The 23,789-nt window shown below is 43.7% G+C and overlaps 3 protein-coding genes and 1 pseudogene across 4 annotated transcripts; all 4 read right to left on the bottom strand.

Moving 5' to 3' along the window:
• Positions 1-2,539: 2,539 nt before the first annotated feature.
• Positions 2,540-4,401, bottom strand: LOC115691018 (protein NODULATION SIGNALING PATHWAY 1). Its single transcript, XM_030617551.2, has one exon. It carries the CDS (start codon positions 4,399-4,401, stop codon positions 2,743-2,745), a length of 1,659 nt encoding a protein of 552 aa, XP_030473411.1. The 3' UTR covers positions 2,540-2,742.
• Positions 4,402-5,574: 1,173 nt separating this feature from the next.
• LOC115691017 (uncharacterized) lies at positions 5,575-8,929 on the bottom strand. Its single transcript, XM_030617549.2, has 4 exons — positions 8,755-8,929; positions 8,615-8,675; positions 6,437-8,497; positions 5,575-5,950 (listed from the first exon to the last, which is right to left on the bottom strand). Exons 2-3 carry the CDS (start codon positions 8,622-8,624, stop codon positions 6,459-6,461), a joined length of 2,049 nt encoding a protein of 682 aa, XP_030473409.1. The 5' UTR covers positions 8,625-8,675; positions 8,755-8,929; the 3' UTR covers positions 5,575-5,950; positions 6,437-6,458.
• A 1,973-nt stretch (positions 8,930-10,902) lies between these two features.
• LOC115691053 (transcription factor WER-like) lies at positions 10,903-12,852 on the bottom strand (annotated as a pseudogene).
• An 8,644-nt stretch (positions 12,853-21,496) lies between these two features.
• Positions 21,497-23,398, bottom strand: LOC115691019 (transcription factor MYB13-like). 2 transcript variants are annotated; one of them, XM_030617552.2, is made up of 3 exons: positions 23,080-23,398; positions 22,871-23,000; positions 21,497-22,303 (listed from the first exon to the last, which is right to left on the bottom strand). In XM_030617552.2, the coding sequence occupies exons 1-3, from the start codon at positions 23,210-23,212 to the stop codon at positions 21,667-21,669; spliced, it is 900 nt and encodes a 299-aa protein (XP_030473412.2). In that variant the 5' UTR covers positions 23,213-23,398; the 3' UTR covers positions 21,497-21,666. The 2 variants fall into 2 exon arrangements, with proteins under 2 accessions (XP_030473412.2, XP_056176590.1); XM_056320615.1 differs by having other exon boundaries at positions 22,871-22,972; positions 23,057-23,217.
• Positions 23,399-23,789: the final 391 nt, after the last annotated feature.

Below are 23,789 nucleotides of genomic sequence, written 5' to 3'. Positions count from 1 at the left end.
ATGCGAGGGTGCGCGAGCCCTCGCCCAGATCCAGCAAGGGTGCACGAGCCGTCGCCCAGATCCGGCAAGGGTCGCGACGCCCTCGCTCGATCTGGCCCGATCTGGCCAGGCGAGGGCTTGGTGGCGGCCCTCGCCTGGCCAGATCAAGCGAGGGCGTCGCGACCCTCGCCGGATCTGGGCGAGGGCTCGTGCACCCTCGCTTTGGCCAGCGAGGGCCGCTACGTCCTCGCCCAAAGCCAGCGAGGGTCGACCGACCCTAATTTCAAAACACACAAAAAAATAAAGAAATGAAAAAAAAATAAAAAAAATCATAAATTATTAAAATATTATTTAAAAATGTCCACATCAATGCCATGTAGCCGTCCGGCGTCTACGTTAGCGATTTCCAGCTAAAATTGGCCGGATGGACTCAATTGGCAAGAAATGAAAAGGTTTATGACTCAATTGGCAAAGTTGAGAGGTTCATGACTAAATTGACAAAAGTGCAATAGGTTTAGGACTTTTTGGATAATTTTCCCTATGTTCTATAGATGTTAGTATGGTAGTCAGGAATCTTCTGGCTTGTTGCTTCTCATCAAACTCCTCCATTGGCAATCAAATCAAGACCAACTTTTCCTTTTTAGAGGAAATATCAAGGAGGAAAAATTAACTAATCAAATGATATCTTGATATAGTGCTATCGATAGTAATTTTGAATTGAGAAACTTGTTTGTCCACATTGAAATGTGGAAGTATCAAAGTTGGAAAGTTATCAATCAACCAAATTATATTATTAGTTTTAGCGCTGATTAATTACCTTTGACTTGAATACTCATCATCTTGGAGTGGACAAACAACTCGCCATCAGATCGTATAATTATCATCGATCTCTAATTAAGTTCTAGGTTCGAAACCATGTTGAGGGGTCGAATCGAGTTTCAATCGAGTCAATGTAGTGCAAGCTCGAGCTCTATCATTGATTAAAATTTGCTCTCGAGCTTAGTTCGATTCAATCGCAGTCAATTCCCGAAGGAACTTGAACTTGAGCTTACTGAGCTCGAATACTTTTCCCTCTCTATATATATTATGTAGATATATTCTTGGGTATAATATGCATTTAAAGAATTATGTGAATAACTTTTATGATCGTTAACTATTTAAGGAAAAACAATGCAAGCTTGATTAGGAGATCAGACTCTTCAGCCTGTCGAGCTGATTATGGATGAGTTTGAGCTCAATTCGAGAAAGTGTTAGATCAAGTTCGATAGCAACTTAAGACCAAGTCGCATCAGACTAGTTGATCTCCGATGATTATCTAAACAGGCTGGAGCTACTCACGCATAACTCACTGTTAGTTCGATTTGTTGTTTGCATTTCACCTGCGAAACAACAATGCAGAGAGTAAAGCGCTTGAGTATGTGCTCTTTCCTGGAAAGACAAGAGTTGCTTGTCATTGAAGCAATTGGTGGGTTAGGTACAGAGGGTCCATGCCCATTGTATTATATGTACGGAATGGATTTGAGTTGACTAGGAAATTAAGGCACAAGACAAGGCCTGTTCTTGTCCCTGCATGCATATAATTTCCAAGCATGTGTACCATGGCGAAGAATCTGTTCGCACTTTGTTGGAATTGGCGACGAGTGAATTCCTAGTCATTGAAAGTCATTTGATTACATCCTAGGGATATGTATCAGATGTCGATATAACATTTTCGTGCCAGTAGTGACATATAGGAACCGGTAACAAGCAAGCCGTTCATTCAACGGAGTAATGTCGTAATCAAGCACATCCCGCGTCGTGACGGCACAACCACTTTAGTGGTGCTCTGTGAACTTAGTGTGGCACAGAACAGAGATGAGGGACCATGGTGCCTAGCTACGTTGTGCCTGTCGGTATTAATGGTCAAGAATCATTTTGCTTGTTGCTTCTCATAAAACTCTGTCATCAATACTACTGTTTAAAATGTCACATTAACAAAGGGACCATCCGGGCTTCTACTTAACCCCATTCTCCATCTTCGAGAAGACGAACAACTCGCCACCGCAGCGTATGATTATCATTAATCTCTAATTAAGTTTTAGGTTCGAAATCATGCTGAGGGGTGGAATCAAGTTTCAATCGAGCCTATATAGTGCAAGCTCGAGCCCGACCGATGACTAAAAATCATTTTCGAGCTCGGCTCGATTCGATTACAGTCCATTCTCAAAGGAACTTGAACTCGAGCTTAATAAGCTCTAATATTCTTCCAGGTTCATATATTCTTGGGTATAATATGCATTTAAAGAAATCTACAAATAACTTTTTATGATTGTTAACTATGTAAGGAAAAACAATGCAAGCTTGATTAGGAGATCAGGCTCTTCAGCCTGTCGAGCTGATTATGGACGAGCTCGAGCTCAATTCGAGGAGGTACTAGATCAAGTTCGATTGCAACTTAAGACCAACTCGCATCAGACGAGTCGATCTTCAATAATCATCTAGCGAGGTTAGAGCTACTCACACATAACTTGACTCAGGTTCACCCCCGATCACGATAAGATACTATGAACAAGTTGCGACACATTTTTCAATCCATAAGGTAGAAAACCTAGACATTTGCTAAATCAAAAAGCACTCATCATGTCATTTGCATATTTGCAAACGCATAAGGGAACACAAGAATATGACCAAAAGCAGCAAATTTCACTATTTTACAAACTGATTAATTATGCTTAATCTAATTAAATAATCTCTAAACCCCAAATTTCACTAATTAATCACCCATCATTTCCCGCCACCGCTCAACTTCCATAACGAACAGAAGGACACAGGCTGACCTTTCCACCCCAAGCTGACGCAGCAATGGCAGCCACTGTCTTCCTCCACCTTCATCTCCCAGTTCCCGTCGTGCTTCCTCAGCAGAGCTCGGCCTCCGTCGACGGTGTCCTCGCCAAGGCCCTCCCCCGCAAACCCTGCCTCCCTCATCCGCTCGCACCACCTCTCCCGCCCCTCGTTCATCTCCGCCGCGCTCGTCAGCGCCCTCGCAGCCTCCCCCTCCATCATCCTCCTCTCCTCGCTCTCCCGCCCCTTGAACGCCGCACTCGTCGAGTCCAGGAAACGCCACAGGTACTCGATCCGCCGCGAGAATCCAGTCGCGAAGTCCACGCACCCGGAGCATGCGCAGTCCCCGTTGTTCTCGGTCAGGATCACACCCTTCGGGCTCAGGGCTCTAAGGGATTTGAGGAACTCGGTGCGGTCGCTGTGGCTCAGGTGGTGGAGGCGGAATTGGGCGGAGACGATCAGGGTTTCATCCGGGGAGGCGTCAATGGATTGGGGATTTAGGCCTTGGAGGGGGAGGTTGTCGAGGCGGTTGATTTGGAGGTTGATGTTGAGGGTCTTGGCGAACCCGAGGAGGAGTGGGGACACGTCGTGGCCTGGGGGAGCCATGGAGAAGGGCGTGTCGGAGTCGCCACCATCCCCCGTGGGAGAGATCACGGTGAGGCGGACCAGCAGAGGGGGCCCGCCGGGGCGGCGGCTCAGCCCATCCAGCAGCGTCGGCCACTGTGCACCGTGGGAGACGCCAATGTCAAGGATGTGGAGGTTCCGAGACTTGTCGGGTTCTTCGCTGAGGACTTGGAGGATGGAGGAGTTCACGATGTTGCTCGGGAATGCAAACCACGGGCTGCACTCATTGAACCTGAGGATAGATTTCTGGAAGAAGCGCAGCTCTGCGGTTGAGAATGTGAAAGGAGCTGATGATGGGAGAGAGGTGGATGAGGATAGGTGGTAGGTTAAGGCACGGAGGCCGTGAGAGGCGAGGCGATGGTTGGGATCTCCGGTCGGAGAGGCTAGCTCGTGGAGAACATAAAGGAGGTGTTGCACCCGCGTGAGATTGTTGGCAGCGATGGCGGCTGCGCACGGGTTGAGCAACTGCTCCGCCCACCTCCCTTCCTTGTTACCGCCGTTGCCGTTGTTTCCCGAGGACACAGCTGAGCGTTTCTTGTTAGCAGGTCTCTTCACTCCCGGCACCGGTTTTGCCGGCTTCACATCGATGGATCCGGAGTTCTCAATGGTACTAAGACTTCGGTTTCTCCTTTGGGCGTGATCTTGATTATCTAATGATGCTTTCCTTTTCTTGGACGATTCTTGTGTGACCGACTCTTCTGAATGGTTAGTGGTGGTGGTAGGATTTGTGGCTGTGGGTGCGGTGTCTGGGGTGGTATCGGTGTGAGTACTACTGTCTGCTGTGGTGATGGTGCTGGTGATGGAAGTTGCACTGGTGTTGATAAGATCGTGCGCGAAATCTTGATTTGGATCCCACCAGTCGTAGCAATTGATCTCGGTAGAGTCATATGGATCATCGAGAAACGAAGGGAAGAATGAGACCGAATCCTCTATCCAGCCTAGGACGTGAGGATTTGGCTCTGCTTCCTCAATGGTCATTTTTGCTCGATAGGAACGACGATGACTGTGTGCTGGGGGAGAGAGAGATAAGGAGGAGCGGTTTGCATTTAAGAATGCGTCTGATCATTGACCAAGCAGGAGGAGGATAGAGATGGCATTAACAATTGCGCTTAAACAAATGCTTTGGGCAGTGACGTGTTCAGGAAGAGGACGGTGGAGAGCATATTCTTTATGTGTTGGTGTGATGTTCATTTGGAAGTAGTGGTGTTTTGTTGAGGTTCTTTCAAGGGTTTTAAAAAAGAGCAAAAGACACGAATCCTTCATGCTTCTTTGTTCTGGATATTAACCTATTCTCTTGGATGGCATGGTGGTTGAGATCTACGAATGACTGTGGGAGAGAGAAGGTTGAAGACAGAGATGGGTTGAATGTGAATTGTCAAGAGCCGGCAAGCTACATTTAATATTGGGATTCTTTGTTTTGGCATGCTCTGCTTTGTCCGTTCTGAAGGTTGGCTCTGCGTGACAATTTAAGGTTAGAATACTATGTTTATGATGGTTAAATATAAGGAACTTTTTGTCCTTTCTGTTGCTACCTCCTAAATCAGGTCACCACTCACGCTGCTCCATGTTGACTCGATCCTATTGGTTCTGTCTTTATTTTTGGAATCATATTTGCTTGCATTCTGTTCTTCTCTGAGATGGCACTGATGAATACATTTCAACAGTTCTACAGAAAATGGTTGTCCTCTCTTATACAATTCAGTTCTCTAGGAAGGTTTGCAGCATGGAAGACAAGCAATTAACTCATGAAATCCTTACCTATGTGTAACTGATTCCTAGCTGAATGGCCAGGGATATCCTCCTGCAAGTTCTTGTATATGCAGTCGAAGCATAATCGCTCTGCTGTGTCTATGAATGAGGACCGACTGCAGTAAAGCAGAAGATTTAGGGGGTGGAAATCCGTTAGACCTCTATTTTTTAAGTTCTGATTCATATTGAAGACTTGCTCTGTTTTGTTGGCGTCCATTCTAGGACCAATTGATGACAATACATTGTTTCGGAAGTTGACCACTCTGGGGAATACATCAAACATGCAGGCTCTTTGAAGAGCAAGGAAAAAAGACTGATGGATACAAGATTGTCTCTATCTGGAATGACCTTTACGTTTTTTCCTTTCGCTAAATCCGAATCTTGCAATTCATGCAATTTGCCTTTGTCTAAACCCGAAATTTTCTGAAACTTCCATTTAACACGTGAATTCACATGTGATATTTTCTTAATATTTTGAAACTGGAATAGTACTTGAAATTTTGTGGGAAACAGAGAAGTACTTTCTCTTTTGTTACAGTGTAAACAAACAGGCTTGAGTGAATGATGGTAACAGCCAGTGGGGCAAGAAAGATCATTGAACTTCAGGCATAATAGTAAGGAAGTTGAAGAGGAGGGATTGGTCTTGCTCGAGTGGTGACCAGATCCGGAGCCGGACCTATCTCCAGAGGTGATGACTACCCAGCTCTCTCTCCCCGTCTGCTGTTAATGTGGACCGCGTCTTTGCCATGCGGCGTCCACGTCATCAATTTGCAGGCATCTTAAAAAGAAACACATTAAAGTATGAAATGCAAATTATTTTTATCAATTTTCTATTTAGATCATTTCTGGGAGGGGTGCCAGAATAGTCTTTCAAAATTCATGGGAAGTTCAAATATAGTAGCAAACTTGAAGAGGCGTCGGAGTAATTTACTCTAAATTTTATATGTCAGACTTTGCGAAGAATGACTACTGGTTTCTGTTTTCTTCAAGGTCAGGATGATTGCTTTGTGAACAAATGAGAGAAGGTGACTTTGGAGATCAAACAAATTCAGACGTCAGCTTGGTGAGGTGATAAATCCAGAAAGCTAAGTAAGTTCATAAACTGGCAGAATTTCAAGGGGAAAGGAAATCTGACTGTGAAAAGATTATATCTGTACCTAGAACTTCAGAGACCAGATTGGAAGATGATAACATGTATTTTACGCGAATCATTGATCAGCTGATATGTAAGAATGCGACGGTTAAGAAATTGAAACAATCTTACCGAGTTCTGTTCTTCCTTTTGATTATGCAGGAAATACGTCAAACATGGGATCATCTATCCTCCTTCCTGCAAGATCAGGAGCATCCATCCTTTCCGGGACTTTAATGTTCACCAGCTTTCCTTGGAACTGTTCTGCTAAGCCGAGATGCGCCATAAGGAGGCATACGTGAGTCAGCAACTCTCCACCTCGTCGGAGTTGCTGCGCGTGGTTGTTCCACTCGCACTTGCCCGCCGCGTAAATCAGCATCTCGACCCAAACTTCGCATACCATGTCCCATAATTGCTCCTTCGTCCAACCCAACTCCATCACAAGCGACTGAAATCCTTCAGCGAGTCTACGGCCATTTAGCAGCACCAAGCTGCTCGTACTCATTTGTAGAGAATGTAAGGTTTGCTTGTATTCCTTAAAAAATAGATCTCGGGCAACTCTTCCACTCTTTGTTTTCAACCCTTTTTGGCGAAAGAAAGCCGTCACCTGCTTGTACGTCTCTTCGAGATATTTCGTCCGACCAATTGATTTAGGTAGCAAAAAGGGACGTGCGACTTGGATATGAAGCATGTAATCAGACAGTAATTGGCTCATTTTGCAAGCGGAAATGCCGTCTTCGTTGAGGTCGGAGTAGTAGCAGAGATCAGTAGCTATGTGCCAAAGTAGGAGGCTCTGATCAAAGTCTGTACTAATGGTGCTCCACTGGAGTTCTCTGAGACAATTCCTCTTCTGAAGCGCGAAATCACCTCTTTCATCTAGCAACTCCTTGATGATTCTGGGATCAAACCCCAAATCGCTGCATCTAGAATGATTCTCCTTCAGTCGCTTGAAGATCTGTTCTTTTAAAACGTTGCTCACTTCCACCTGCATCACTTGCCAATATGTTTCTAACATGAAATAGAAGCCAAACGGCTCGTCTTCAATGAACTTCACGGACCTGTTAGTTGAGCAATAGCTTATTAAGTTGAGTTGTCCCATGGATCCTGACCACCTCTTGTTGTAGAGCGAAAATAATCGGGAAGACGATGTCGTTCGATACAGGAAATCCCCAAATGGCTTCCTCAGCTTTATCAACAACAGCATCGTCCAATCGGACAATACAGCAGTGAATCCTGCGTAAACCTCCAAAGCAACAGCTCCCACCAGCAATAACATAGTTATTGCCACATCGACGGGCGAGTAAACACGCTTGTCAATGGCAATGCAAAAGATTATCAGCACAGAAACAGCGGACGAGAAGGTAATGAAACGAAGGAGGATGCCGGGTATAGAGTAGACTATTTTTGCCTTCGTGTAGAGCAGGTCATACATTAGACTCAGCTCGACTTCAACCAATTTGAATGCTTCTTCGGCCGATTTCTTGCAAATGATCCTGTAGCTGTATTCGGCTTCATCGGAGTTAAGTATGACACCAGTGAACAGATGCTTGAACATGTCGAACAGGTAAAAGGCTTCGTGGAGGTACTTCTCGTCGGGCCTTAGATTCATGGCTCGTAACTGAGTAGGTGCCGACAGTTCGGGGTCTTGAAAGTGGTCGGAGCTCGCGGACCTAAGCGCCCAAGTCCTCTCTCCGTACTTTATTACGCCGGAGATGAACACGGGGATCGTTATAAACGTGAGAACGCTCGTGCTCCAAGAAGTGAGGAAGGCGTAAAAGGCAGCGACTACTTGGGTTACTAGGCCGAGCAAGTGCCTCGACCATAACTCGTTGTCCTCGGTTGAGTAAGCGGTGATGGTATCAGGGCCTCCGAGGTGTAAGAGGAGGAACGGGGACCAAAACACCAGCAGCCTGCCGTTTGCGTCCGAGGAATCTCCTCCGCTGCTGCTCGAGACGAGCCCCAGCGACAGTGTCGCGACGGAGTCTGCCAATAAGTATGATAACCAGACGAGGAACGCGATCCAGCTGGCTTTCGTGGATTTCCGCCTCGAACCGAACATCACCAGCACGATTTGCAAGACGAGGCTCGCTATGATCATCACCCGGAGCTCCCATTCGCTCCACAGCTTCTTCACATTTTCCGGGAAAATTTGGATGGTCTTCCTCGCGGCGAGAAAGATTAGGCCACTGGCGACTGAAAGCGCATAAAATCTCCATCGATAGTCGTACTATTTAAGCGGTGAATCAAAGTAAACAGCAATCAACCGGGTGCGGACATTAGCCTCGAATAGCTCAAGAGAAAAACATTTACCAGTTGACATTGTGAAACTGGGCGGGCTCAAAACTTCGCAGCAATTAGGAATCCATACTTACTGCAAAACATGGAGTTTCCAGTACAGCCAGTATTACATTATAAAAAAACGAAACAGGTGAGATCATCATGAGCATTACCTGTATTTAGGGAGTTCAAACTCGCTCCGCGTTGTAATGATCTTGATCAAAGCATGACTGTATTTGCCTGGTGAAGATCTGCCATGAGGGAATGTGATCAGTAAAGTGTAGATGAGAGTCGATGTTATACTTTGCTTCCTTCCGAAGTGAAAAGCTAAAGGCTTAAAGTGCATTGGGTAATGACAATGCGAGCGGGATATGAGCTCACAGAACCAAACGTTCAACTCTGTACATGACCCACGGGCGTTGTTTGAGTCAACCATGGGCCGTCAATCGTACGGCAATCCGGGACGCATTGCTGGCACAAAAGCCTTTGAAAGTAGCATTGTAATATATGGCCCAATAATCACAGCCCATTATAAAGCCCAAGCCCTACCCATTTTCTCCTTTCTTCTCAACACATAGTGCAAATGAGCGTAAAAGAAAGAGGGAAAGAGCACCGGCCGTGCCACGTAAGATCGCCAGCATCCACATCAGCAACTCCCGCCCTAAATTGGTCGAATAGACTCGATTGGTACCAATGTGAAAAAGTTTATGACTAACTGGTCACATTGAAATGTTTGGGACTGAATTAGTATCGATGCAGTAGGTTTAAGACTTTTTTAGTACTTTTCCCTTCAAATTTCAATATAAGCATCGGTGACATACTCAACTCAACTTGATTATGGTACGGCGACGTTCACCTATCGCTTTGTGGGTGATGTAGCTTCGAAGGCAAGGCAATATGGAACGTAGAAATATATATGATGTGGACGCTAGCCAATTTATTTAATTTTTTTCTTTTTCCTTTTTTTCTCTTTTCCTATGTGGCATGGCCAGTCCCTCGCTCACAGCCCCGCTAGCCTCGCCCAGATTTGGGCGAGGCCATGGCCAGCCAGAGTTGTAAAAAAACGCAAAGAAAAGAAAATTAAAAATTGTCCACATCACCGCCGACCGTCCTACACACCGGCCGTGCCACGTAGGACGACCGAAGTCCGCGTTAGCGATTTCCGACCAAAATTGGCCAAACGGACTCAATTAGCTATACATGAAAAGGTTTATGACTGAATTGGCAAAAGTGTAATATGTTTAGGATTTTTTGGAAAATTTTCCCGTTAATTTTCTCAAAAAAAAAAGTTCTAGCACACTTTGAGAGGGACAACACCAGGACAAGTTGCTCATCTTTTTGATGAGTCGGTTGCTTCTCACTAGCCTCAGCTTCATCCAAGTTTCTTCTTGGTGTGGGTTGGCCATTTGCTCCATTAAAAAGACCATGCATGGTGGACGGTGCAGTGCAGGCATGTGGGAATTTTTTGACCACAAAAAATTCTAAACCGGTACATCAGTGACAAATTTACCCTCCGTTAAATTGGATTAATACCGTAAACAATCACAAATTGATAAACCTGTGAATAACGGAGGGGTAAAATCCAAAAATGGTACATAGAGAAGGAAAAAGGAGTTTTCTTATCCATTCCATAGCCTCGGAAAATAAAAGGAATGTGCACTTACTTCTACAATTTTCTTTTCTTATGTGGGTCCGCGAAACTTTTCTACATGCTATGACTAATATTCGGTATGGATAACTAGGTAATTACCCTAGTTAGGTGACAACTCGACTATTATAGCATAAATTGAAGTATGCTATGTCATAAAAAAGTTGATAGGCTTAAGACATGAGTGAGAAAGGTAAAAGTTGGTAAAAGATAAGAAAAGAAGATATATATATATATATATATATATATATATATATGAAATTCATATGAGAGTTGAAACCCGATTGGTACTTTTAATTGCATAAAAGTTGGTATGTCACGCTAATCAGCCTTTGGTAATTTCTAAAAAAAGTTAGCAATCCAAAATTAGGTGATACTTTAGTGAGGCTAAAGTTGGTGATTCACGCTAATTAAGTTGGCAATATCCAAAAAGAGTTAGAGCATGCCGGTTTGTTTTTAAAACAAAAGCAATAGATATTTTACTTTCCCATCAAAATTTAAAATATTATTCGAATTTCAAAAAATTATGAAAAAAAATGATATATGAATCTTACCAATAGATATTTTATGCCATTTGGAATAGTAGAATTCTGCTACATTAACCAGAGCCAGGTTACAAATTTCCCCGACCAGCCCATTTGACCATATTATTGGAACAGAAAGAACATCACATGAAATAAATTTTACCCAATTAAGATTGCAATCTAAAGAAATTATTTGGTCGGTCCTAATTGCTAACTTGCTTATATATTTTTTCCAAGAAAAGGAAAGTCTCAGGGTTCCGTCCAGTCATCTTCCAAATCAAGGAAGGAAGCCAGTTTCTTCAGCTCCCCGTGCAGCGACGGCATCTGGCCACTCATCAAACCGCTCTCAACCTTGACTTGATCATGTCCTGATGAGCGTGATGAAGAATATCCACATGGAGATGATGAAGAGATGACATCGTTGCAATCGACTCCACTAACGATGATTCCGACATTGTTATTTTCTTGACGAACTGCAGCTTGATCGCCCCGAAACAACTGCGAATCGAAGTCCGTAGTTCCCTGTCCAAAATCTGTATCAATGCTCATCAAGAAGCTTAGATCGTCATCGTCTTCTCTAACCAGAAGTGAAGAGAACATGTCTTGAAGATGATCATTGCCTCCATTGTTTATGCAGCCCATGCTTTCGTTCACTGGTGAAGGCTTTTCTTCTTCTTGGAAAACGGGAATTCCACATAGACCCAATGGCTCAATTGGGTTAACCAGAGAATGATTCATCGTCCTGTGATTTTGATTTTTCTTAATTCCCGGGTCTTGATCGAATTTCCTCGCGCATGTCGATGGTGACGGAAAAGATCCAAACTGTTTGGCCAGATTGGCATTCCAGGAGTTCTTTATTTCATTGTCCGTTCGTCCAGGAAGCCTCCCTGCTATTAAGGCCCACCTGCCCTCGCACGAAAAAAATTACTCTGGTAAAGACCGCAAGCTTAATTAATCTCTTCTCATTAGATCATGATCGTCAGCTTATAGAAAATAAGTTCGGCGGCAGGACTGCAGAGAGGGACTTGAATGATATGTTAATACATTCAGCTAGCTAGAAGAGGTTTAATGTCGGTGGACCACATGAAACATGCACAACACGTATGGACATAATTAATCAAAGAATCTTCACCAACAGCCGTATCTCATGCAGCTTGTATACATGAGCAAATTAATTAGTGCATGAGTTCGGTCAAGAAGGCAATAATAACCGGATCCACCCTTGCTCAACGACCCTGCAAGATCCCCGATCGTGGGATATCATGGTGGATCGGATCGATCACAAAAAAGCACCCAACCCTGATGAACTTCCTTGGAGGATGATGTGCATGCATTTGCTTTATAATACTTTTACATTATACAACTTATAAGTTGTTATCTTGAGCGTGGATGGATCCTAATGAATCACGAGTATATATAATTGAAGTCCTACATATAACATATAATAAACTTCGCATTATCGTGAAATTATTGTCTAGAATGAGTGCACCATGATAGAAATCCTACATTTGCAGAGGCGTCTTTGGATACTAACCACGATTAGATAATCAACTTGATCACGTCAACTAGCCGAACAAGCATACAAATGATAGTCTTCAATATTTATTGTTTTCCACATGAACATGCAAGATTCGAAGTTGTACCTGTTGCCGAGAAGCCGGTGGAGTCTAATAATGAGATCTTCTTCATCCTTGGTTATGTCACCTCGTTTGATGCCGGGCCTTAAGTAGTTCAACCACCTAAGCCTGCAGCTCTTGGCGCATCTGTTCAAACCTTTTCGACCAACAAAAGCAAAAGGAAAAAGAAAGACCATGAAAGACGAATAAAACCCGGGCACTACACGAACTGTTATGCTTTCACTTGTGGAAGTCATCGATTGAACAACCTCAAACGTATCATGTGATTTATCAGAGTACCTGCATTCTGGGCAACTTCTCTCCCTAGCCTTCTCCATGAATCTTGACATAGTTGATGAGGATTTCATCCTCTTGGGAAGACCAAGCTCCCTTGTTGATCCCTACCTTAGCACAACATGGACTTCTCACCATTTCCTTTTTCTTTCCTTGGTCTCTCTCTCCAGAAACTTTTGGTGCTATACTACTATTGTTTTCCCTCAATACAATTCTAATAACGCACAGAGAGAAATCACACACGGGGTGCGGAACTTTTTTCATGAGTAGTTTGCTTCTAAAGAGCTCGAAATTTATAAAAGTGGTTTGTCTTGGTTTGGGCTCACAGCTGCATTAAACGACCATGCACAGTCGACGGGGCAGACTTTAGGAATAAAATAATATGTGACGAGTGAGGAAAGAGAAGATTAGGTGGGTTGAGTTTCTTTTCCCTTTCTTATTCCACAGAAAAGAAGAAGTTATGGAGTAGTATGATTTGTCTTTTGGAGATTTGAAGAATGTATGGTTTGTCATCTGTCATATACTGCAGTTGAACCCTAAAATATATATTACCAAAGGGAAGGGATGAGTTCATACGAAGAGCTCGAACACAATGGACCCATGTTAAGGTTCTTGGATTTGCTTATTATGGATAGAAGTACTAAAGTTAGCATCCTAACAGTGGGGGAATTCTTCTCTGTCCAGAGCACTTTTCAGTGAAACTAAATTGTCTTAAAAATCAAGGGTTTGCAGTATGAATGGGACTCTGGATGGTCAGCTGCCTCCGAAGAAATTTCCACAGAAGGCATTGATTCACTCACACAGATTTCAAGGAACAGTGCAGAATGTGGTTCATTTCTTGGGCACGTAGCACTCAACTGAACCGTAATCATTGTCAATCGTCAGGTTCCACAAACGTTCACGTCCCATAAATAGATACGTATTAATAAAATAAGGACATTAAGACTGACATGCTAAGTTGGCCACGATCTTTCTGGTGATGTTGTCATTTCCTCCGTGTTCTTCTCTTCCAGTCAATGATCCAGAGGCATTGGACCTTATTTTGAGCTATATCTTCGACAGATACCAGTGAAATATAGCTTGTCTTTTTAATGTTTTGACTTTTCACAAGTCTTTACGTCCTTTCAACTAACCAAAACGCGTCGATTTTATTGTTATTATTTTACCTCTAAATTGTTAGGTGTCTGTTTTCGAACCTCTAAATTATTTAAAAGATATAATTTCATTTTCAAAAAAGTTTGAAAGTAATGTTATCATAGCTTTTGATAGCTTTAACTCGAGTTGTTCAGTATTAATTAATAAAACCCAAGTCTTGATCATGCTGTGACGAAAAGCATAAGCAAAAAAGGAAAAATTTCAAATAAAAGCTTGAAGTACCCTCATTTTCTTAAATAAAAATCTGAAATGGATTTTGTGTCAAATAAGGACCTAAAGTGGCGTGTCGGTCTTAAATAAGGGCCTGAAGTGATTATGAGAGTTTCGGATAAAGGCTTGACTTCGCCGGTCATCGGATGGCAAAATATTCCGATTGGCGACCGGCGAGGTCAAGGGCATTTTCATCCAAAAATAATTTTAATTATTTTCTTTTTTCCTTTCTTTTCTTTTTTTCCTTTTCTGATGTTCTCTATGTTTTGCTGAATGGTGGGGGCATTTTCAACCCGGGAAGGGCTGGGCGAGGGTCGCCCTTGCCCGATCTAGCAAGTGTCGCTCTCGCCCGATATGGCGAGGGCCGCCCTGGCTGGCAACAGGCGAGGGACGACCTCGCTTGGGCGAGGCGACCCTCGCCCTGGGCGAAGCAGCTCTCAAAAGCCCACAGGTGAGGGTCGACCTCACCTGAGCGAGGGTCTCGCCGGCCACCCGTTGCCTAGGCAAGGCCGGCCCTCGCCTATGGCTTTCGAGGGCGGCCTTGCCCAGGGCAATGGTCACCTCGCCGAGGTGAGGCCGTCCCTCGCCTGTTGCCGGCAAGGATGGCCCTCGCCCAGCTTTGGTGAGGGGCGGCTCGCCCGTGGTCAGCAAGGTCGTCCCTCACTTGTTGCCAGCGGGGGTGGCCCTCACTAGATCCTAGCCCTTCCCGAGTTTCGCCGGTGGTTGGGCCGACCACAGGCAAAGAACAAATAGAAACCAGAAAAAGAAGAAAGAAGAAAGGAAAATATTCAAAAAAATTTAAAAGACGTAAATGCCCCCACCATTCAGAAAGTTTGGCCCTTCTTTGAAACAGAAATAGCCACTTCAGGACCTTATTTGTCACAAAATTCACCTCGGGTCCTTATTTGAGAAAATGATGGCACTTCAAGTCCTTATTTGACACAAAGTCCACTTCAGACCCTTACTTGAGAAAATGAGGGCACTTCAGGCTCTTATTTAAAATTTTTCCAACGAGAAATTAAGGCAATGGTAATCATGGGTCGCCTTTTTAACCCTCTTGGGATTAGGAGAAATAGACCTTTTGGTGGTTTGAGTCTTAATTTTTAAAAGCGCACGAGTGGAAAATAGTTATTTGCTTATCAAAAGGGAAAAAAAATTTAGTCAAACAAAGAGGCCTTTCATATCACTATGATTGAGCGACCAAAAAATATATATCACTATGATTGCATTTTCATATTCTAAGCCTATAAAATGCGGCAATCTTATGCTATTTTCTCAATGTTGTCCTTCCGTTAAAATTTCAAATAATGTTAGCTGATGTTTCCATAATTTATGTTAATTTGACCTTTGATTTGTTGCATTGGGGTTCGCGTGGCTTACATGTGGCTTCTACGTGATATCTCTCTTTCTCTCTCATTATTTTGGAATATAAAGAAAGGAAAAAAGGAAAACAAAGATTTGCTCGATTTGGGAAAGCGATATGGCAATCCATATCATTATTTTGGCCAAACAAACGTTGACATGGCAATTCATGTAAGAAAAAGTGAATATGACGTGGTTATACACCTGACAAAAGGTTAGAATGAAGCAGATTTTGAAAGTTCAGAAATTAGATTGAAAAGAAAAAAAGTCCAAAGACCACCCATGTCACCACTAATATTAACATGATGTGCGTAACTGATAAAGTGTGTATGTAATTAGGACTAAATTAATCTCTCTGAAGGTGGGACTAATTCCACGGTCTATTTAAGTTAAACCATCTACTTTCAAGTAAACAAATCAAAATGTGGCACGTTTACCTACAACCTAGATTAAGTTTGAACATCACCTTTTAAGTAGATTGACCATACTATTTATTAATGGGTTACAAGTTATGAACATTACCCACGTTTTACATGGTTGTAGGAAAACTTGGCCCTATGTTATAGGGGTGTGCAAAAGAACCGGGACCTGCCCGGACCGCCCAGAACCGGACAGGAACCGGTGGTTCCCAAGGGAACCGGTCCGGTTCCCGGTTCCAATTTTTTGGAACCGGTATTGTTTGTGTCACGCCCCGTACCCCACGAAGCGCGAGCATCCCATCTCCGGTCGTTTGTGATGCAACGCTCCCAGGATACGTCGCCGACCCAACGCCCAATCAGAGATAAGTCACATGCAGAAACAACGTATATAAATATATATATACACCCGTACAAAACAACACACGTGAGACCAAGGTAGAACAGCCATCAAACAAGAATATACACTTGTACTGTTATAGTGAAAGCCTTTTTACACTATCCATTTGTACAACTCCAAAAACCTCAACATCAGTATTTAACTGCCACTATATCAAAAGGGTAGGTGGCACAGGTGGTTAGGCTAACTAGGATATGAATGCTATTAAAAAAGAGACGGTCTTCGCTTCCCATGGTACCGGCCTGCTCTAGGGCTCCCAGTCAGGGTCGAACGACTCGATAGAATCATCTGGCAACTCCTCGGAGGCATCTTTACGGCTAGGGGTCTGAAAAGTTTCGGTTTACACAACCGTGAGACGAATCTCAATGAGTTCAACCCCTAAACCTAGGCTAGGCTAGCATGCAATCTCCTGACCGGAAATAAATATTTAAATCACAATACAACGACAATCAAATAATTCTCTGACCCTACAGGTTAGGCAGTTCAATATATAATAATCACGACACGTACGTGGCACACATTATCACACGTACACCAATCACATGTTCATGCACCGAGTCTCACACACTCGCATGCCAGTCCATGCATGTTCATGCATGCAAATGTCGTCGACATGTCACGTATATTTCCCGGCCCACTGGCCCACACTGGCACACTGGCAATCGCCCAATTTATTATTTATTACGACTCGAGTCAATAACATTCACGGCCCAGTGCGTCTAGCCTGCTTCAAAGTGCATGAGGCGCAGCAACCGATTTGGCCCAGTGTCTCTCGTCTGCTTCAAAGTGCATGAGACGCGACACTGATCTCCTTACGAACCAAAGCCTGCTTCAAAGTGCATGAGGATAGTCGTCTTCCGGACGTACCGGGCATCGTCCTGCTTCAAAGTGCATGAGGACGGTATCGACCCGAAGGTCATGACCCAAAGGTCCTTAGATGATCACACAACCAATTATTATCTGAACCCAGCGTAAAATGCTTCAGGGTATTTTAGGTGATCACATGCTCATGGCAGGCACGCATTCTCGCACAATTTCATCACATGCCTCACTCTTGGCATACACAATGCGTGTCCATGTTATGCAATGCAATGCACCATGAGCGCCAATATAATTCAAACACTCAATATCACAACACGTGCTCAATTGACCCAATTAATACCGTGCGGCCTAACGTGCGAATCACAAATCAACAATTAATTTCAAACCAATCATTGGCCAATCGCACTGCACATAATTCAACCACACGACATGTGACATGGCAGTACGAAGTCAATCACAATTAAGCACAAATTACGTACAACCAGTCAACCCGGACATACCCGGTAAATTTCCAATGGGCTCCTAAATTGGTCATTTGATCCAATTAATCTCCCCAAATAATTCTCATTAATTCACTAAATTTTCCCAATAATAATTTCTACCAATCAGTCATCATCCCAGTCTGAAATATACACTGATATTACCTAAGCCAGTCCAAAAATGCACCGATAATACCTAAACCAGTCCAGAAAAATGCACTATCAGTCCTAATCCGGGTTTAGGAATTTTACTCACCTAATCCAAGGTCACGACAACGGGGAACGGCGGCCGATCACTGGTGAACACTAAAACCGGCAGCGAAATTCCCGGCGACGGCGTACGGACGGCGTGAACAGTGACCGTACGGACGCGGTGAACAGTAACCGCTGTACGGGACACGCTGGGAATGGTGGCCGGCGAGGTGCCGGTGGCCGACGCGACGGCCGTACGGACGGCGACCGTACGCGCTACAGTACCGTCCGTACGGACACTGTACGGGGCGGGTACGGTCGGCGTCGTACAGTGTGGCTGGATGGCTGGGTGGCGACGGAACAGCGATCGGAGCTCCGGCGAGGCTCCGACGCGGCGGCGGTGCTAACCCAGGAGAGAAAAAGAGAGAAAAAGAGAGGGAAAAAGAGAGAGAAATGGGTCGGACAGGGACAAGGCCGAGGCTGGGGGCTGTGGTGGTCGACGGCGGGGCACGGCGGCCGGCGGCGGCGCTCCGGCGGCCGGCGGCGAGCTCCGGCGAGGCAAACCGAGAGAGAGAGAAAATGAGAGAAAGAGAGGATGATCTGCTGGTGGGGGTGGTCTGGCCGTGAGGGAGGGTGAGGAGAGAGAGAAAGCAGTCCAAGTTGGTCAAATATATCAGCCCACAAGTGCCACGTGTCGCCGATCCGCGAAAAATGACCAAAACGCCCATAATCTAACGGTTCTAAAGAGATAGGCTTAAATAATTGAGGGGCAATTAGGTCTTTGGTGCCAATAATGCAGCTGATAACCTCTGGTAATTATCCCAAAAATATCCCAAAAATTCGGACCCGAAAATAGCCCAGGGGCAAAATTGTCATTTTTCCGGTCCCGGGGCGAAATTTCAATTTTCGCACATACGAGTTCCATATGTGCGTGGCCAACATAATATGATGTCGGATTCGCGAAATTCACTTTCTAAGCCCTCGAAAATCGACTGCGAAGTTTCGGGAATAAAATAATATTATTTTCTCAATTTTTGTCGAAATTCCAATTTTTGGCCATAACGACTCCTGGTATGCGTGGCCACCCAAAAATGGTGTCGGCCACGAAAAATAACCTCAGACGGCCTCAGAATCAACGCTGGCGTCCCGAGGGGCAAAATCGTAATTTTTCACCCCCGGACCGAAATTCCAATTTTTAACTGTACTAACTCAAAATATGCATGGCCAGCATAATATGACGTCAGATTCCAAAAAATAATCTCTTAAGCCATCGAAAATCGACATCGAAATCCGGGCCCAATTTCGTTATCAAAACTCGCTCGATTTCCAATTTCAGGGTCTCTCACTAACGGGCGGCTGTCTAGAGGTTACGCGTACCGACCTAGGGTTATCCGAGTCATGACGGTCCTGATCATTGAGAGAATGAGAAATTATCACTAGTCCTAGAGGTCACGATTGTCCGGTTTAAGTTCAGGACTGGTTGGCCACGTGCACTCTCGGTCATGCAGAATCACCTGCGAATCCGATTGTACATCGTTAGCCTTGGCCAAACCAAATCCGTTACCTTTCCTAAGATCGATCCACATTAGTTCATAATATTCTCTCATTATTTCTCGTGATCGGTGTCCGCTTCGCGATTGGATCCTTGGTCCACGTACCGCTTTCTAATTAGCCATACCCTATTGGTTAGTATCCCGAGAGTGATCAGCTCTGGGTGAGACTTACTAAAATGAAATGCGAAATATTGACAATTTTATTGATCCCGGAATTACATCGAAATTCGGGCTGTTACAGTTTGGGCCGGTTCCCGGTTCCTGGTGTGGAACTGCCCACCCGCTCACCCGGACCGGACCGGTAATATAATAATAATATATTTTATTTTTTTTAATTTTTAATTAAAAAAATCTGACCAAAAAAAATTTTTAAAAAAAGAAGAAATTTTGTTATCATGTCTGAAGCTCTTGTGTAGTTGGAATACCTTGGTCATTTTTCCCAATAATTAATGGGTACCCACTTGATTTATGGATGATGTGGTTAATATAATCGATCATAGTGTAGGAATTGTATGAAAAGTTATGTTCTTTTCCTTTTGTTCTGTTGATCCGATGTTGGTCCACAGATTTTTTTTTTTTTATTTGTCTAGGAAAACTTGTTGAGACCGGTTCCATGGACCCGCCCAAGAACCGGACCGGACCGGCGGTCCGGTTCTCGGGCGGGTTCATGGAACCGACGGGCGGTTCTCGGTTCCAATTTTTGGAACCGGTCCTGTAGCGGGTGGTCCACGGTTCCGGGGTGGGAACCGCCCACCCGGACCATGCACACCCCTACTATGTTATATCATCGGGCATTTTATGGGCTAGCGAGTAACTAATGAAACATGTGATTTTATATCTTAGACTAATTCTAGAAGAGTGCACAAGAACGGTGATTTGAACTTAGATACGAAAAATAAAACTAGACTTTTACTACATTTGGGCAGCTTATAATAAAATAAAAGCTTTTGATTTTTCACGATGCATGCCCTTTTCAAATCATGAGTGACCAGCTTGAACTAGCTCGAAGAAATTAAAGCAATGATTGCCTGACTTTGGCCCCCACTAGAAATATAGGGAATGCTAGGCATTTAATAGTACAACGTGCGTGATCCCAAGTCTCAGGAAACATAATGTGGTCACAGGGATAATATCTTAGCAAAAATTCTGTGATTAATTGTCAATTGGGAAAGTTGGTGCCTAAGTTCCTTCTTTAGTCAAATTCAATCATTTTTTTTTGGTAACCACAAATTCAATCATATTTATTCACCAGCAAAAATGAAAATTTTAAGATTTTGAGATCAATAACTCCAATTGGACCCGGCCAATCCTAACGAACACTGAGTATCATGTTGATGTTGTCCCACATTGATTGTGAAAGGAGCTAGTGATCGGTTTATAAGTATGAGAGAAAGCCTCACCCTTTGAGCTAGCTTTTGCAGTGAGAAGAGGTCAAAGGCCACCCAACATTGCAAATTCACGTGTTGTTGCAAGTTCGATTTAGGCCTGATGTATGAGGAGAAGATTGTTGAGGTTATCTCACATCTCTTGTGGAAGGAGCTACATTATTAGAGACATCATTTGATTGCGTGAGAAACGAAGGGATTGTTTTACGAATTGCGATACCTTTAAACTTCCTTCAAATTCTGACCAAAAAAAAAAAAAAAAACTTCCTTCAAATCTCTCTCTCTCTCTCCATGGTCACTGAGAATGAGAAGGCCATGGGGGACAAGCTTGAGATCCGGGGCTCGAATTGAGCACGAGCCTTTTCTGTCCACTAGAGGGCCTACTCGAATTGAGCACGAACCTTTTCTGTCCACTAAATGCTTCGTTACGACACTGCAGCAAATTCGATTGTGTATACACTTTTCTTTTTGCACCTCAAACTATATGGGATAGTGGCAATGATTCACAGTTTAGGATAATATAATATTTTTAGTTCCGACCTTTTCAAATATGTAGATATCATCACTAAATTTTGTCTAATCGAATCAATTGGGTACCTTGAATTTTCAAAATTGTTAGCTTTGATGGTTTCTATATAATGACATTAGATGTTATGCTTTTCTTTTTTATGATGTAGTGTCGACTCAACCGTTCATGAATTAATGTGATAGCGCGAATCGTTAACTCTATTTGAATAAATATTCTCGTCAAATATTCTTTTGTGTCCATATCAATTGCTATCGTTCATCTAAACAATGTAGAGATCACGTTAAACAAATTTTAAAAGAGAAGGTAGACTTAATTCGAACAAAAACTAAGTTCATAAAAATATGGTGGAGAAATTCAAGGACAATTGAGGTCCCATTACGCTCTTATTTATTTATTTTGAGGGTGCAACAAATGCCTACATGAAAGTTAGGTGACCCAACAAGTCACTCTTCACTGCAACTACTTCTCTTTATTAATTCTTTGTCAAATCAGAGTACCCTTCATACATCTTCCAAATCAAGAAACGAAGCCGGCTTCTTCAGCTCCACATGTAGCGACGGTTGCTGATCACGCATCACCTCAGTGTCAACCTTGACTACTTGATCATCAGAAGTGATATCAGAAGGAGATGAAGACATGACATTATCATTGTCAAACCCACCAAATATGTCATAATTATAATTTTCTTGCACTGTTCTATTCCCGGGAAATAGCTGTGAGTCCGACCGGGTAACTGCCGTTATGAAATTCTCATCGATGTCGATGCTCATAAAAAAGCTCAGATGATCCTCATCGCCTTCGGCTTGGCCCAGAGGTGAAGAAAACATGGCTTGATTGTCAATGCTGCAGCTGTTACTGATCAAACCTATGCTTTCCTCCACCAAACAGTGCTTTTCTTCTTGGGGTAGAATAGGAATTCTGCAGACATCGGCCCCTGATGGCTGGTCTGCGTCGACTTGATCGGAATTATTCATCGACCCGTGATTTTGGTTGCGCAAAAATTTCTCTTCGCAGTTCGATTCTCTCGCACAAGTCGGCAGTGAGGAAGATCTGCACTTCTTGGCGAGGGTGGTGTTCCAGTAATTCTTTATTTCATTGTCGGTTCGTCCTGGAAGCCTCCCCGCAATGAATGCCCACCTGCGTGCATGAAAATTACGTGGAACCAAAATAATCATGACCTGATCTTTTGATTATATCTGGAATATGTGAAGAGTTTAGAAGATGGTTAGTTGAGACTTCTTGACAGTGACGAGGGCAACAATGAATGAGGAGGACGAGTTTTCCCCCAGCCACTAAGCGGTTTAATTCAAGGGACCACATGAACGGAGCATGCACAAAAACGTTGAAGTAATCCTACACACATATCGTACAATTCTTTGAGCGAGAAGGGTTGACAGTAATGTTAGATCGGTCCGGACATTTAGAACCACCGAGTGCAGCTAAATGGCGGAGCGCTATAAATATGTGGATTCTGATATGATAGAGAGAGTCAGCAAATGAAGCACTGCACAAAGCAGTTCAATCTGAATCTCTAAGCTTGGATGAACAGTTCAATTTGTTCACAAGAACCTCAAGATGATAGTCCATTGCACTGCATCTTACACCATACGATCCACATAAAGAACTGCAATATAAACCTTGATGTCGTGATTCATTGTGTCCGCCGCATCAAATGATTAATAGTGGAGTAGGGGGTTTACGTACCTGTTGCCGAGAAGGCGGTGGAGCCGGATGATGAGATCTTCTTCGTCCTCGGTGATGTCGCCCCGTTTGATGCCGGGCCTCAAGTAGTTCAACCATCTAAGCCTGCAACTCTTGGCACATCTATTCAAACCTTCCAAGCAAAATCCCAAGATTCAAAATCTTAAAAAGATTTGGATATAGATATACATCAAATTAAAGAAGTGCGGTACCAGCATGCTGAGCAACACTTCTCCACTTGCCTTCACCATGAATCTTGACATAGTTGATGAGGATTTCGTCTTCTTCAGCAGACCAAGCTCCCTTATTCATCCCTTGCTTTTCACAACATGGTCTCCTCACCATTCCCCCCCCCTTCTCTCTCTCTCTCTCTCTCTCTCTCCACAAAACTTTTTATCCCTCAAAAGTTTGTAATGCTGGTGTGGAACTTCTTGGTGGTACGTCGCTTCTAAATAGTTGGCATTTTTGAAGCTGGGGTTGATTGTAATCAGAAGCATTAAATGGCCATGGCCGGAGCAGACATATGAGCAATAACGTGTAGGGAGAGAGAGAGATGTTGTTTGGTTTCGCGGGGGTCCAATACGGGGGAATGGTAAATTGGGTCTTTTGGAACACGTGGATTGGAAAATAACCAGAGAAATATTCATTACTCAAGATAATTTGAGGTCGGAATAATTATAAAAAATCCAAAACATATTGTACGGATACCAATTAAGATCTAAACTTTTCAATTTTTTAACAATTTAGTTCTAAAACTTTAACGATTTGCCAATATAATCATTCCGGCCAATTTTAATCGAAAATAGTTGACGTGACGATCTAGTTAGTGCCGACCGTCTTACGCGGCATGGCCAGTGCTAACGTGGCTGGCCATCACCCAAGCCCGGCAGTTGCAACGGACAGAAATAGGGAAGAAAGAAAA

The sequence above is a fragment of the Syzygium oleosum genome, unplaced genomic scaffold (genome assembly GCF_021117445.2).
Source record: "Syzygium oleosum isolate NSW1041296 unplaced genomic scaffold, Sole_v2.1 Sole_v2.20, whole genome shotgun sequence".
NCBI lineage: Eukaryota > Viridiplantae > Streptophyta > Magnoliopsida > Myrtales > Myrtaceae > Syzygium > Syzygium oleosum.
Note: the sequence above shows the minus strand (reverse complement) of the source record. Positions and strands in the feature narration are given on the sequence as shown.

Excerpts from the sequence above, each read along its gene's own strand:
- LOC115691018 (XM_030617551.2), bottom strand. The coding sequence starts at position 4,401 with ATGACCATTGAGGAAGCAGAGCCAAATCCTCACGTCCTAGGCTGGATA.
- LOC115691019 (XM_030617552.2), bottom strand. The coding sequence starts at position 23,212 with ATGGTGAGGAGACCATGTTGTGAAAAGCAAGGGATGAATAAGGGAGCT. Across the intron at positions 23,001-23,079 it reads AAGTGTTGCTCAGCATGCTG|GTTTGAATAGATGTGCCAAG; the intron begins GTACCGCACTTC and ends TTTGCTTGGAAG. Across the intron at positions 22,304-22,870 it reads CACCGCCTTCTCGGCAACAG|GTGGGCATTCATTGCGGGGA; the intron begins GTACGTAAACCC and ends TCATGCACGCAG.